At 38.8% G+C, this 15,024-nt stretch overlaps 2 protein-coding genes and 1 long non-coding RNA gene across 3 annotated transcripts in view; 1 reads left to right on the top strand and 2 right to left on the bottom strand.

The window, feature by feature from the left end:
• LOC144901043 (uncharacterized) overlaps positions 1-15,024 on the bottom strand; it is a 91,013-nt gene that overhangs the window by 6,869 nt on the left and 69,120 nt on the right. The gene's annotated exons all lie outside the window — the stretch shown is intronic.
• epcam (epithelial cell adhesion molecule) lies at positions 4,697-7,367 on the top strand. Its single transcript, XM_058064009.2, has 9 exons — positions 4,697-5,081; positions 5,651-5,752; positions 5,843-6,104; positions 6,177-6,242; positions 6,340-6,406; positions 6,489-6,587; positions 6,664-6,861; positions 6,933-6,977; positions 7,056-7,367. The coding sequence occupies exons 1-9, from the start codon at positions 5,021-5,023 to the stop codon at positions 7,077-7,079; spliced, it is 924 nt and encodes a 307-aa protein (XP_057919992.2). The 5' UTR covers positions 4,697-5,020; the 3' UTR covers positions 7,080-7,367.
• Positions 9,233-15,024, bottom strand: part of plekhh2 (pleckstrin homology domain containing, family H (with MyTH4 domain) member 2) — a 28,439-nt gene continuing 22,647 nt past the window's right edge. The window contains exons 28-30 of the mRNA XM_058064453.2: positions 13,882-13,968; positions 11,996-12,142; positions 9,233-11,828 (exon numbers count right to left, since the gene is read on the bottom strand). Coding sequence (XP_057920436.2) covers positions 11,643-11,828; positions 11,996-12,142; positions 13,882-13,968 — 420 coding nt within the window. The 3' untranslated portion in view covers positions 9,233-11,642. The remainder of the gene's footprint in view (positions 11,829-11,995; positions 12,143-13,881; positions 13,969-15,024) is intronic.

The following is a 15,024-nucleotide window of genomic DNA, read 5'->3' as shown; positions in this document are numbered from 1 at the left end:
TGTTCTCAAATATCTTAATTTTTATTTTTCTACACAAAATAAGATGAAAAATAAATAAACAAATCAAGAATAAAGATAATCAATCAGTAGTAAATAAATATAATAATAATAATAATAATAAAACGGCAAATAATAAAAACTTAAGAAACCACATATACTTGGTGGGTAGACAAATGATTTTTTTCAGATTAAAATGAACAAAGCATTATTAGAGCCCTGTAGACATGACAAAACACGACTATAGTCACATTTATACTCTTTTTATTTACAACATATTGCGCAACTGCAGGGTCTTGAGACACAGACACAACTAGAGAGCTAGCGACCTAAACGGTAGCCTCCGAGTTATTTCCTTTAAACTTAAATAGCCAAAAACTTACCACTTCCACACGGATAGGGAGGATAACTATTAACAGTTATTTAACCTTTAACATGAACATTAATCAAACGTAATATTTTTTTCTGGGTACATGATACCATACAGCATCCATATCAAACTTGCGTGGGCCGCACTAACATTAAACTTTCATATCAAGGCGGGGGCCTCAAACTAGTTTCCTGCGGGCCACATTTGGCCCGCGAGTCGCGTGTTTGAGTCCCCTGTCCTATTGTAAATATCAAACCATGCACCTTCAGAAGTTCCATAATTTTCTGGATCTTAAATTTGGCAGCCCCTCCTCTTGACATCACTAACGGCATCAAACTTGGTGGAACCTCCATCATGCTCCACAGTTGCCTGCAATTTATTTTATTTTATTTTATTCTGCAAAACACATCTCATTTATGCTGTATTCTCTGGTCCTGGAATGTAACCCCTGTGAATTGGGAATCTGCTACAGTTTGTTTTTAATAATCAGAATGAACCTGAATCAGAATGTTCCGGTTGGCCGCCCCTTGCTTCGCCATGAGCAACAATCTTGCCTTATGCGAGGTCACACCAGATGACGTGCTTCTACAGGAAGTAGTCACACTGACACAAACTGCCTTGTTAAGGTTGCACATGGAGCAGATATCACTGCAGGAAGTACGCCCCCTGCTGGGCCTTTCTGATGAGGACGCTGATGGTCACTGCTCTTATGTATATGCATCATCCATCTATGTTCTATGTTGCTGACCCTCACTTTGGTCGTGGGTGTGCTGGAGCCTACCCCAGCACTCTGGACTGGCAAATTTCAATCTCAACAGTCAGACGCAAATGCTTCAAAATGGCAAAAATCTGTGACTATTCAGACTTGTGACTCCAATTTCAGATCAACCTTTGCAATAAAAGTTCATTTATTCATTCCTTTTTTTACCACTTATCCTCACAAGGGTCGCTGGAGCCTATCCCAGCACCCTGGACTGGCAAATTTCAATCTCAACAGTCAGACAGTAGAACAGTAGAACCATGCTTTCCAAAATGGCAAAGATCTGTGACTATTCAGACTTTTGACTCCAATTTCAGATCAACCTTTGCAATAAAAGTTCATTTATTCATTCCTTTTTTACCACATCCTCATAAGAGTCTCTGGAGCCTATCCCAGCTGTCTTCCAGCAAGAGGCGGGGTACACCCTGGACTGGTCATGTTACGAAATTATATTATAAAGTGACACGTTTTTAAATGAACTACATAAATATATGAGCCTATCTAGTAAAATATTCTCATTTATTTGTTATTGTGTATTAATTTAAAAGACTGCGTCTCGCTGTATTGCTCAGGCTGCACTACAGTGTCTATTCACAGGTGCGATCCCACTACTGAGCGGTACGGGGGCTTTGACCTGCTCCGTTTCCGACCTGGGCCGGTGCACCCCTCCTTAGGCGACCTGGTGGTCCCGAGCTCCCCCCGGAGCACCATATCGGCACCGAACTTAGCGCGGACACCCGATCGACATAGTCCACTGCAGCTCAGAACTCCTGGGCTCAAGCGATCCGACAACCTCAGCCTCCCGGTAGCTTGGATTACAGGCACGCGCCACGGCACCCGGCGAAGGCAACACACAGTAGTGGTGCTTTTGATTTGTACTATAGTGACGTCACTGGGATGTATGGCGACCTCTAGTGGCGATGTGTGAAAATGCCCGAAAATGACCTCCTTTTGAGGTTTATATTCATGACGACACACGACGTCCACACAACAGTTATGAACCTGGGAGGTACTTGATTGGCCCCCAACTGTGGATGAATGTAAACCTCAAAAGGAGAGGTCATTACTTACATTATTATTATTTATTTAAATTATTTAAATTATTTGGGCATTTTACTGTTCACGCTGCACTTTACATTATGTTGTTCATATTTGGTGTCTATTCTATCTATTTATTCTCCACATTATTATTATTATTTATTATTACTTATCTTCTTTTGTGTCTGTTATTATATGGGAGCCAGGCAAACGACATTTCGTTGGCAATTTCACTACTGTGTTTTTGTGCAATGACAATAAAGGGAGTCTATCTATCTATCTATCTATTTCACACATCGCCACTAGAGGTCGCCGTACATCCCAGTGACGTCACTATAGTACAAGTCAAAAGCACCACTACTGTGTGCTACCTTCGCCGGGTGCCGTGGCGCGTGCCTGTAATCCAAGCTACCGGGAGGCTGAGGTTGTCGGATCGCTTGAGCCCAGGAGTTCTGAGCTGCAGTGGACTATGTCGATCGGGTGTCCGCGCTAAGTTCGGTGCCGATATGGTGCTCCGGGGGGAGCTCGGGACCACCAGGTCGCCTAAGGAGGGGTGCACCGGCCCAGGTCGGAAACGGAGCAGGTCAAAGCCCCCGTACCGCTCAGTAGTGGGATCGCGCCTGTGAATAGACACTGTAGTGCAGCCTGAGCAATACAGCGAGACGCAGTCTTTTAAATTAATACACAATAACAAATAAATGACAATATTTTACCAGATAGGCTTATATATTTATGTAGTTCATTTATAAACGTGTCATTTTATAGTATAATTTCATAACACGACCAGTTCAGGGTGGAGCCCGCCTCTCGCCGGAAGACAGCTGGGATAGGCTCAAGCATGTCATCGACCCTCGTGAGGATAGGCGGTACAGAAACTGGATGAATGGATGAACATATGCATATATTTACTTTCCATCTATGTCCTACAGTGCCTCCTCCTGGAGAAAGTGTACAACTACATGTCATGTCATCAGCTATATACCGTACAGTACCTGTACTTGATTTGCATTTATGCATTTATAAATTCATATTATATATATGATATATCATATATATATTTATATATTCATATTATCCTCCAGCAAACACACTATTTTAAACCAATGTATATGAGATAGTATGTCAAATAATAAGCTGATTTTGAGTCCTCATATATACATTACACTATTTTAATATGGATGCTTAATATTAAATGATGTTCTTCTCACATGTCAGTATCTCTGACTCAGTAATCCACTCATGACTCATCCACTCGTCCTCATTAGGGTGGTGGGGGTATGCTGGAGCCTATCCCAGCTGACTTTGGGTGGGAGGGGGAGGGGGTACACCAGCAAATTGCAGTGTATCAATATACAATAGAAATAATACAATATGGCCCCATATATTATAACCCTGACATCACTTCCTGTGCATCTGTCACACACAACACATTTACTACAACACACAAGCAAGTCTTATTTATGGCTTATCATATCTTATTATGTATGTATCCTAAATTAGGTAATACAAGTGTAAAGGTGACTATAGGGGTGTTATTTCATGTTTACAGGGCTCTAATAATGTTTTTGGAATATGGGAGGAAACCGGAGTACCCGGAGAAAACCCACACATACACGGGGAGAACATGCAAACTCCAGACAGAGATGCCTGAAGGTGGAATCGAGGACTCTTAGCTGTGTGGCCTGCACGCTAACCACCTGAGCACTACGCAGACGCTATGAAAACATAACATAAATAATTGTTTCCACCTTTTTTTGATCAATTCTCTTTGTTTTGACAACACATACAATGAGTTATTTTCCATGTAATAAATGGTAGGGGGCTGGGCTATATGTGAAAGATTAGGCCACTCAGATTGTAAGACCTGGGTCGATTCTCCGCTTGGGCATCTCCGTGTGGAGTTTGCATGTCCTCGTATGTCCTTTTCCCAGTCAGGGGTCGCCGGAGAGAGTAATATTTACGAGGACACAACAATTAGTTTACGCAGGAGACAAACTTCCTCGGGCAAACAAATCATTGAAACTTGAAGCTGTGACTCATCTGCATGAACCATGACTCACAAGGGCTGAGAATCAGTTTCTGAAAACGGGTTTCAGTCTTAAAATATACTCCCCATATAACTCAGACAGTCCATTACGTCATGGTGTGAGTGTGTTGAATTGTAATTCATGTAAAAATAAGACATTTAAAGACAAAATATATTGTTAGAATAGTATCTTGATACAATGGCCTCCAATTGTTAGTGAAAAGCTTCTTGAGTCAAACTTAAAAAACTGAAAAGTTCAATTTAATCAACCATTTTAAAACATTGTGTAAAATACATGTGAGGAATTTCAATCAAGTTATTGTTATAAATATCTCACATACTTTGTTTTAAAAGGTGTGTTTGTTGAATATTTGAAACGCTAGCGTTAAGCAAGCGCCTGTTTACCAAATATGGTCACACCGGACAGGTGCGCGCGATTCTTTCTAGCCCCGCCCACTTCATCAAGTATGCAAACGTATGTGACGTACCGAGACTACCTGTTATAAAAATGCGTGCATGACTTCTTGTCAGTTAATAAACAACAAAAAGTCGGCCAGTCAGCTGCGGTAAACACACACTGTGTAGTTGAGTGACACGCCTATTGTGGTTTTACCTTACGCGCGCGCGCCCGTGTACGTCTGAAAAAACAGGTTTGACGAGGACACACCTGAAGGAAGAAAAGGAAGCTTTGTGTGCGAGGACTCGGCTCTCACCTCCATTTTTGACCTTTGTGGACGGCGGACGGGTCGCAATCAAACGGAGGAAACGTTTAAATTGACTTTTGCTTTTTTTTTAAAAAAAAAAAACAAAAAACTTTATTGATTCTACTATGAAGATGTGGATTGTCCTCGTGCTTGTCGCTCTCGCGGCGGGAGCTTCGGCCCAAAGCTGTAAGTCATTTATTCAACTTTTCACCGACTAAAAACATCGTTTCTGAGCGCGACTATACAACTTTCGTTTTATTTAAAAGCATCTCAAGTCGAGCAACTCCCTTTTTAATTGGAGTACTATATGACGTTTATTGTATTGTCTTTAAGTATCTCACCCACCTGTTACAATTGTAGCTGCCATGACTTTCTTCGTAGTTTACCCTTTCGACGCATCTAATGTGTGTTTAATTACATGTTTGGGGAGGAGATTTAAGATTCAGGTTAAACTCAATGCGGATATCAAATGCATTCAGTTTCGTTGCTGAGTGGGGGTGGGGAATGGTTAGTCCCGCTCCCCCGGGACATCACCTTGTGGAGAAACCAACGCCCATTTGTTGCATTAGCTTGTATTGCTCGGCGCCCTGTTTTCCTGTTAATGCCAGTTAGTCGTTTTGATGTTTTTTTTTTTAAGACATGTAACATAAAATATTAACATGAAAAACATGAGAATAGCAAAACGTATTTAAAAAAAAATTCAAAAATGAAAAAAATGAATAAATAAAAATTCCCTTTTTTTTACTGACTAATAGGTTCATGTGATAGCATGAAGTGGGCCACCTGTGACGGAAATCCTTGTAAATGTTACGTGATGGTCGGTGACCAAATGAAGCAGACGCTTGACTGTTCTGCATGTAAGTAAACCATCCAACTTTTACTACCCCAAAAAAATATCCTCTACCCTCGCAATCGTTGACACGTCCTCCATCATCTCACCCCCCTAGTGATCCCCAAGTGCTTCTTGATGAAGGCTGAGATGTACAGAGCCAAAAAAGGCCTCGACACCCGAACGATTGGAGGAAAGCCAGTCGAAACGGCTTTTGTGGACAACGACGGCATCTACGACCCCGAGTGCGAGAACGACGGCAAATTCAAGGCCAAGCAGTGCAACAACACCGAGGAGTGTTGGTGTGTCAACAGCGCCGGTGTACGCCGAACTGACAAGGGAGACAAGAACCTCAAATGCGAGAAGCTGGTGGAGACCTAGTAAGTACTTGTATCCACTTCAAGAACATCCGGGGGGGGGAAACGGATTCATAAAATGTTTTGTCTTTTCAGCTGGGTTCGTCTTCAGCTGACGCACAAACCCATGAACGGGAAAATGGATGAGAGCAAAATGACAGCGTGAGTGTTTCTTTATGGGTGTCGTCTAATTATTATTATTATTTTTTGTACTCTTTTATAAAGACATTTGCAGTAACGGGCGTTCTTTCCCTCACAGGGCTATTGCAGATGCGATTAACAAACGATACGGCAACTTTAACAAAGACCTGGTGAAAAAGGTTGAGGTGAGGGAATTTTTTTTTTTTTAATTTAAGAACGTGCCATTTATTGTAAATGTTTCTATCATAACAAACTTTCTTTCTGTAGTACGACGAAGATGCCCGCATGATTGTGGTGGATGTGATGAAACCCAAAGGAGACCGTAAGAACGACCTCACCCAAATGGCCTACTACATGGAGAAGGATGTACGATAAGAGACTTCGCCGTTTCCCCCCCTCCTGAACAAGTCACGTGACATACTGATAATCTTTTCTCTTCCAGGTAAAAGTGCTGCCCCTGTTCAAGAACCAAGATAAATTCGAGCCTGTTGTCAATGGCCAGAAGGTGGAGATGGAGAACATCCTGGTGTACTACGTGGACGAGGAGGCGCCGACGTTCACCATGAAGCATCTCACCGGCGGCATCATTGCGGTCATCGTGGTGGTGGTGCTGGCGGTGGTCGCCGGCCTTCTGCTTCTGGTGAGTTCACATGAATCTGTAAAGATCTTCGCCATCGCGTCACTTTACTCACGCTTGTTGTTTGTGTGTAGTTTTTCTTCCGAAGGCGCCAGAGTCAGAAGTACAACAAAGCTCAGGTGAGGAGAACGCCACGCCTTTTCTAACCTTTTCAATCCACGCCGGTGTTTGATACGACGCATTTGTTTGTCAAGCAGCAACGAGAGATGGATCCCATGTAAGTTCTACGTCGCTGCAGGAGTCCGTAACGCGTCGACTGTGGATGCAGTGTGCCATGGTTGCCATTTTTACCTGAGGAAGACATCGGCACAGTTCATACTGCCTTCTATTTATAAATGATGTCAAGTTGTCAGCATTCAACATCCACGCCTTCAAGAGATAATGTGCTTTTTAAAAGTCCTAGCAAACGTCGCATTTTAATTTTAAAGCAGATGTTCATTTGGTTGTACAGTTTCTTACAAGTATGTGTGTTTTTGTTGGATTTATTTTTAATAAATGTTTTAAAGACACCACTTCCTCTTGCTTCTCTTTTGGGGTGATGACCATATAAGTCATAAAAAAGGCCATAGAAAGTGACTCTTCACACAGCGTTGCAGGGCTATGCTGGAGCCCATCCCAGCTGACGTTGGGTAAGAGGCGGGGTTAGTTGATGGCGTTTCTTTCAGTAAAAATCCCTGCATTTGCCTCCCATCACGCTGGTTTCTGTATGTCAGTTTGCTGATATCAACCTAGACAGCCATGTCATGTGATGATAAAGTAAAGACAAGTTATTCTCCCATTCAATGTGGAAGTGGTAAATGTTCACTTGAGTTTAAAATAAGTAAATTGGCAAGGCTAACTCATTAAATTACAGTAACACAGTACACAGTAAATTGCTGTGGTGTTGAGGGTGTTGGTGTTGCCTCTTGTCACAGTTGACTTTGGGCTTGTATTTTGCAAAGTCAGTTTTTGTTTTCATGAAGATTGAAGTAACTTTTTTTTTTCTCTCGTGTCACTTAACAGTGAGAGACAGCCGTGTGTCAAAATTGTGTCTAATATATTGGGTAGTAGGAGTCTAATGTGACTATAGGGGTGTTATTTCATGTCGAGAGGGCTCTAATTATTTGAAAAACCCAGTTTAGAAGGTCATAAACAGGTATTCTGTACTCAAACTGCAACATATTCCATTAATAAATAAGGAAACTTACTTTACTTATCACAGTTGGGTCTGGAACCAATTCCATAACCGTAAACAATGGGTCACTGTAGATTTGCATAAGATTATACAAAACAGCTGAGGGTGCTTCATTTATTGGAAACACTGAGTGAGGCAAGCCTGCAGGAGGACAACACTTGTTATTGTAGTAAGAGGTGTGTTCTACCTGCTTGTTGTTCGGCATTGCGTTCAACCTGACAGTCAGGTTTTGCCTGGTTGCTCGATGAACACTTTCGGGATTCATGCAAGAAACTCTGCAGGGGAAAAGTCACCGGCCAGAGTATCGGACTGCGAATGTGTTACACAACAAAAAAATGGAGACACGGAGAAGAAGGTTCCTGTCACAACTTGTACACAGGATTGTTTCTCGGCTTCTCCGCTTCTCAGTTTTAAGTCTGCAGCCCGCAGCACATTCTAAAAATAATTTAACAACAAAACAAAAACAAACACAATAGCAAAAATGGAAAAATTAGCAGTAATTTTACCAGAATAAATTCAAAAATATTGAGAAAAAAAGTTGTAATCTTATGATAAAATATATTACTTTATGAAAAAGGCACAATTTTTGGGAAATGGGTTTCAAAAAATGTTACAAGAATAAAGTAAAATATTAATTAATAAAATCATAATTCCCGCAAGTTTAAATAGTTGACAAATTAAAACAACAACAGCAGAAATAAAAAAAGTGAAAGTCAAAATATTAAAAGAAAAAAACTAAAATTTACAAAATTAAACTAATATTATTTTAGTCTGATAGTGTTGAAATATTACTAAATTGTTTATTAAAAGTCATTAAATAATGACAAACAAACAAAACAAAATTAAGTTGTAATTTATGGAAAATTAGGCTGGAGAAAAGTTATAATATTATGGAATTAAAGTGAAAATATTAACAGAAAAAAAACACAAATATGACAAGATTTACCTAATATTATGTGATAATTTTAGTCTGATAGTGTTGAAATATTACTAAATCGTTTTTTAAAAGTCATTAAATAATGACAAACAAACAAAACAAAATTAAGTTGTAATTTATGGAAAATTAGGCTGGGGAAAAATAATAATATTATGGAAATAAAGTCAAAATATGAACAGAAAAAAACTAAAATTTTACAAGATTAAACTAATATTATGTGATAATTTTAGTCAGACAGTGTTGAAATATTACTAATTTTTTTAAAAGTCATTATATAATGACAAACAAACAAAACAAAATTAAGTAGTCATTTATGGAAAATTAGGCTGGGGAAAAGTTATAATATTATGGAAATAAAGTCAGAATATTATGGGAAAACAGTCATAATATTCCAAAAAGAAATTTTACAAATACTCCTGAAAAAGAAAGGTGAAATATTTGTAAAATAAAAAAAAATGAACTAAAAACTAGTTGTTAAACTGAAATGAATTCAACAGTTCCAGGTATTACTGTATGTACTGTAAGCTATTGTTATTGTTATTGTGGGTTGAATGTAGCTTTGTTTAAAAGCCAGACTTCTGCCCTTATTCTTTGCACATTAGTCACACACACGGGAGGATCATCATTATTTATATTTGCCTGCAACACTTTAATTCTCCTTTACTTCAACTATTTTTTCTTCTTCCCTTTTAGCACCTCCTTTTCTTTTATCCCCATAGCAACCTGGACAAAAGCATGTCTCAAACTAGTTTAGGCAGGCCAGGTATCATATGTCCTCCCGCCCGCCTTGTGTGCTGGAATGAGGGAGTGTCACTTGCTGCCTGAATGACGTGTTGATACCATCATGGCGTCATTCACAGCCACCCCGACGAGGGTACTTTACTGGGGAGGACCAACCGGGGAGATGCAGTCATGATATGTAACAGTTTATTCACTTAGAAAATGCTCCAAAAAAACCACTTCCGCACTTCTTTCACTTCAACAGTGCAGCCACTCTGCTGCTTTAAGGACGCTGTTGGTTCCGTCCTGGCTACTCAGTAACTACAAAGCACATTACCGTCCAATTCCTCTTTTACAACACAGCAGGTGGACAACTTATTGTTATGCAGGACGGTTGGTCACCAGCAACAGCGGGCGACAACAACCCTATTGGGAACACCCCCAAGGGGACATAAATAGGGAAAACCAGACTTGGAAGAAGCCTTTTAGATGCTCATCTGCATCCAGTCAACTTTTGTGGATTCCAAGGTCTGCATGAATCTACACCAGGGGTGTCCAAACTTTTTCCACCACTACTAAAATATGAAAGAATGTGAAGGTCAATATGTCAAGAAAAAAAAGAATCTCATATTTGTGATATATGTGAAAAAGTGTATTAGTTGTATGAACATTTGCTTTTTTTGCTTATTTTTTATAATTTTCCAAATATTTAATTTTTTTATTTTTTCTCGTAATATTTTGGCTTCATTTGCATAATATGTTGACTTTATTCCCATTATATAATAACTTTTTCTTAACCTAAATTTAAAAAAATGTCTTTTCTCATACTGTATTACAACTTACAATAATATAATATAATATCAGTAATATTTCAACTCTACGTATGCCACTAAAACATTATTTTTCCTCATAAAATTACAAGTTTATTCTTATAAAAAAATGCCACTTTTTTCTCTTAATATTCTAATTTTATTCTTATAAAATTGCATTTTTTTTATTTCGGCTGTCTATATTTCAGCTTTCTAATGATAAATTTTCTTCTCGTAATTATGACTTTATTCCTAAAATATTTTGACTTTATTCTTATAATATGTTGACTTTATTCCCATTATATAATAACTTTTCCTCAATCTAAATAAAAAAAAGCTTTTCTCATACTGTATTACAACTTCAATAATATCAGTAATATTTCAACTCTATGCCACTAAAACATTATTTTTCCTCATAAAATTACAAATTTACTCATAAAATGGTGACTTTTTTCCTCTTATATTTTAACTTTATTCTTATAAAATTGCATTTGTTCATTTTTTTTTTACTTACTTTTTTTTACTTACTTTTTACTAGATTTTTTCATGCTCCACTGTTGTTGTTTTAAAAAAAAAGTTATATTGTTAAATAACATTTTTAGAATGTGCTGTGGCCAACCATTTTGGACACCCCTGAAGTATACAGAATGTGTTTGGAAGTTGCTACACCTTCGACCATCCGTCCCCCGTCGACCATCCTAATGAACTGCATCTTGGCATGATGCAGTCGTTCAACATGACTGGAAACTACAAACACAATAACCAACCGTGTACAATATTATCTCTATAATAATTTAGTTTCAAACATCGTCAGTTCTGTAGATATTTTGGACTGCAACGTTTTTTCCCAAACAGCCTCTGTACTCAAAGCCCAGCAGACAGCAGAGATGACTGAAATTTCGAACATTAGCTGGGTCAATCAGTAAACAGCGTCGTGTTGACTTTTGTGTTCAGTCCACACACTCGACTGCGACACCCATAAGGAAGACAAAAGTGCTGTTTCACCTTTGGACCCATAAAATGTCTTTCAAGCGGTTAAAATGTGAGGACGGCTACGCCCAGACATTGTATGCATGACATGCTCGGGTGCCCCCTGCGGTGAGGGCAGAGACGCGACCTGTTCTGTAAACCCGGAGATCAGCTGTCACAACAAGGTGGGGGTTTTGCTGGGACGTCCCAGTGCTGGCGGGGACTTGCTTCTCAGCTCTTTGCACTTCAGGCTGACGGGCTGGGCCACCATCAGAGCCGGGGCGGAGAGGTGATGCGCGGCGGCCTTCTGCTGATGAGCGCTGTTGATGTAGCTCGAGATGAGGAGGGTGATCTCTCTGATCTGTGCGTGAAACACAACGGGACTCACCTTTCACACTGCATGGAGACTGGCTACTGACTGGCCAGCACGGCCAAGACCAATGAAAAAAGGCCGCCCTCTCGTTCCGTGTGGAAGTGGTACCATTTTGCCTTAGTCCTTCTTGAAATGTTTTAATGTTATCCACTAACCTTGGAGACGTCCATAGCAAACGTATGCTTCTCTGAGGTTTTGTCTTTGTCCGTGTTGTTGCTGTTCTGGTCCACCACCAGCATGAAGTCGTGTTTGCAGCCCCCAAATGTCATCACACTTTTGTAGGGGTGAGTCACCAGTAGTTTCTGAAAACAAAAATAGCGCTTTGAATGATCATGACTCACCGATTAAAGTGTTTAAAAATGTTAACATGCTAATGTTACCATGCTAGCAATGCTAATATACTAGTAGCATGCTAACACCTACCATAATAGCCTTAGGTGTCTATGGAAGATAATACCTGAGAAAGTGGCTAAAATGCTAACATGCTAATGTTTGCATTGGCATGTTAAATGTTAACATGCTAACATTTAGTATGTTGACAAGAAGTGTCCGTGTAAGTTTACACTGATGAAAGTGTTTAAAAATGTTAACATGCTAATGTTACCATGCTAGCTATGCTAATATACTTGTAGCATGCTAACACCTACCATAATAGCCTTAAGTGTCTATGGAAGATAATACCTGAGAAAGTGGCTAAAATGCTAACATGCTAATGTTTGCATTGGCATGCTAAATGTTAACATGGTAACATTTAGTATGATGACAAGAAGTGTCTGTGTAAGTTTACACCGATGAACGTGTTTAAATATGTTAACATACTAATGTTACTATGCTAGCACTGCTAATATACTAGTAGCATGCTAACACCTACCACAATAGCCTTAGGTGTCTATGGAAGATAATACCTGAGAAAGTGGCTAAAATGCTAACATGCTAATGTTTGCATTGGCATGCTAAATGTTAACATGCTAACATTTAGTATGAGGACACAAAGTGTCTGTGTAAGTTTACACCAATGAAAGTCTTTAAAAATGTTAACATGCTAATGTTACCATGCTAGCTATGCTAATATACTTGTAGCATGCTAACACCTACCATAATAGCCTTAGGTGTCTATGGAAGACAATACCTGAGAAAGTGGCTAAAATGCTAACATGCTAATGTTTGCATTGGCATGCTAAACGTTAACATGCTAACATTTAGTATGATGACAAGAAGTGTCTGTGTAAGTTTACACCGATGAACGTGTTTAAATATGTTAACATACTAATGTTACTATGCTAGCACTGCTAATATACTAGTAGCATGCTAACACCTACCACAATAGCCTTAGGTGTCTATGGAAGATAATACCTGAGAAAGTGGCTAAAATGCTAACATGCTAATGTTTGCATTGGCATGCTAAACGTTAACATGCTAACATTTAGTATGATGACAAGAAGTGTATGTGTAAGTTTACACCGATGAACGTGTTTAAATATGTTAACATACTAATGTTACTATGCTAGCACTGCTAATATACTAGTAGCATGCTAACACCTACCACAATAGCCTTACGTGTCTATGGAAGATAATACCTGAGAAAGTGGCTAAAATGCTAACATGCTAATGTTTGCATTGGCATGCTAAATGTTAACATGCTAACATTTAGTATGAGGACACAAAGTGTCTGTGTAAGTTTACACCGATGAATGTGTTTAAAAATGTTAACGTGCTAATGTTACCATGCTAGCAATGCTAATATACTAGTAGCATGCTAACACCTACCATAATAGCTTTAGGTATCTATGCAAGATAATACCTGAGAAAGTGGCTAAAATGCTAACAATGCTACGTGTCTATGTAAGTTTATACCTATGAAAACAATGCTAACATTAGCATTATGCAATGCTAACATACTAAATATTAGCATGCTAGCATAACAGCGCTTAGTCATGATGGAAGTTTATACCTAGGTATAATGGCAATATTCACACAATTAGTGCAGCATATCAGACGAAGGAACGAACTTGCTTTTGGATAATTGGGAAAAAAAGCTCACAATAGAGTTGTGCTCCAGAATGCTGATGCCATCTTCATTAACTGCCAGCCAAACATGTGCCGCCGCCTCTGGAGAGGCAGTGATGGCCTGAAAACACAAAACAGAAATTATAAACTCATGAAGACTACCAGGTACATTATGCCAATACTGATTAATGCCCAAATACATCGATTGACTCAGGCAGACGGGTGGTCTCCTTCTATTATCACTAAACTTACCTACTGGGTGAATACAAATACATGGCATTCAGAAGACGCATTCAAAGTTGTGTAGTATTCTACAATGGCCACTATGTGTCAGTAATGTCACCGTAATGTTCAGTGAGGCACATCATTACCAGATATCCAGCAACTTTGCACCAGATTATTATCTCACGGGCCACTGTTGTGGCCGTAACCGATGCCAAGCTACAAATGAACTCTTATCCCCTGACATCACGTCCTGTCCGCACCACAATCAAGTCCCCTAACACAAGAACACATTTTCAACAACGCGCACTAGCTGAAATCTTATTTATGGCTTACATTTTCTCCTAGTATGTCTACAGTAAAAACAATAGCTTTCCTTATACTATATTACAATTTCAATAATATCAGTAATATTTCAACTCTATGCCACTAAAACATAATTTTTCCAAATTTTTTCTCATAAAATTGCGACTTTTTTCTCTTAATATTTTAACTTTATTTTTATAAAATTGCATTTTTTATTTCGGCTGTCTATATTTCAGCTTTCTAATGATAAATTTCCTTCCTAATTATGACTTTATTCCTAAAATATTTTGACTTTATTCTCATAAAATATTGTCCTTCCTTGATATATGTATATTCTTACTGTATGTCTACAGTATTGCATAATAATAGTGACTATGGCGGTGTTATTTCATGTCTGCAGGGCTCTAATAATTTAAAAATATATATATTTAGAAGTTTTTCTGTAGTCTAACTATGATAATATTCCTACTTTGTGGGAGCACTTTAAACATCTGGAGGTTGCTTTGCTGTACTGCATGCTAAAAATGTGATGACAAAACACCTCCAAAAACTACAAGAACTTCAAATGGTTGGGATTTACACTATGAAATATAAACGAGTAAATTAGCAGTATGTAAACGTACACGTTTTGCATGCAAAAACACAGCAA

Source organism: Doryrhamphus excisus, linkage group LG10, assembly GCF_037039965.1.
Source record: "Doryrhamphus excisus strain RoL-2023G ecotype Guam linkage group LG10, RoL_Dexc_Guam_v1.1, whole genome shotgun sequence".
Lineage (NCBI taxonomy): Eukaryota > Metazoa > Chordata > Actinopteri > Syngnathiformes > Syngnathidae > Doryrhamphus > Doryrhamphus excisus.
The sequence above is the reverse complement of the archived record's forward strand: the minus strand, read 5'-3'. Positions and strand labels throughout refer to the sequence as shown.

Coding starts and splice junctions, on each gene's coding strand:
- epcam (XM_058064009.2), top strand. CDS start 5,021: ATGAAGATGTGGATTGTCCTCGTGCTTGTCGCTCTCGCGGCGGGAGCT. Junction 6,105..6,176: donor GAGAAGCTGGTGGAGACCTA/GTAAGTACTTGT, acceptor TTGTCTTTTCAG/CTGGGTTCGTCTTCAGCTGA. Junction 6,407..6,488: donor ACCTGGTGAAAAAGGTTGAG/GTGAGGGAATTT, acceptor TTCTTTCTGTAG/TACGACGAAGATGCCCGCAT.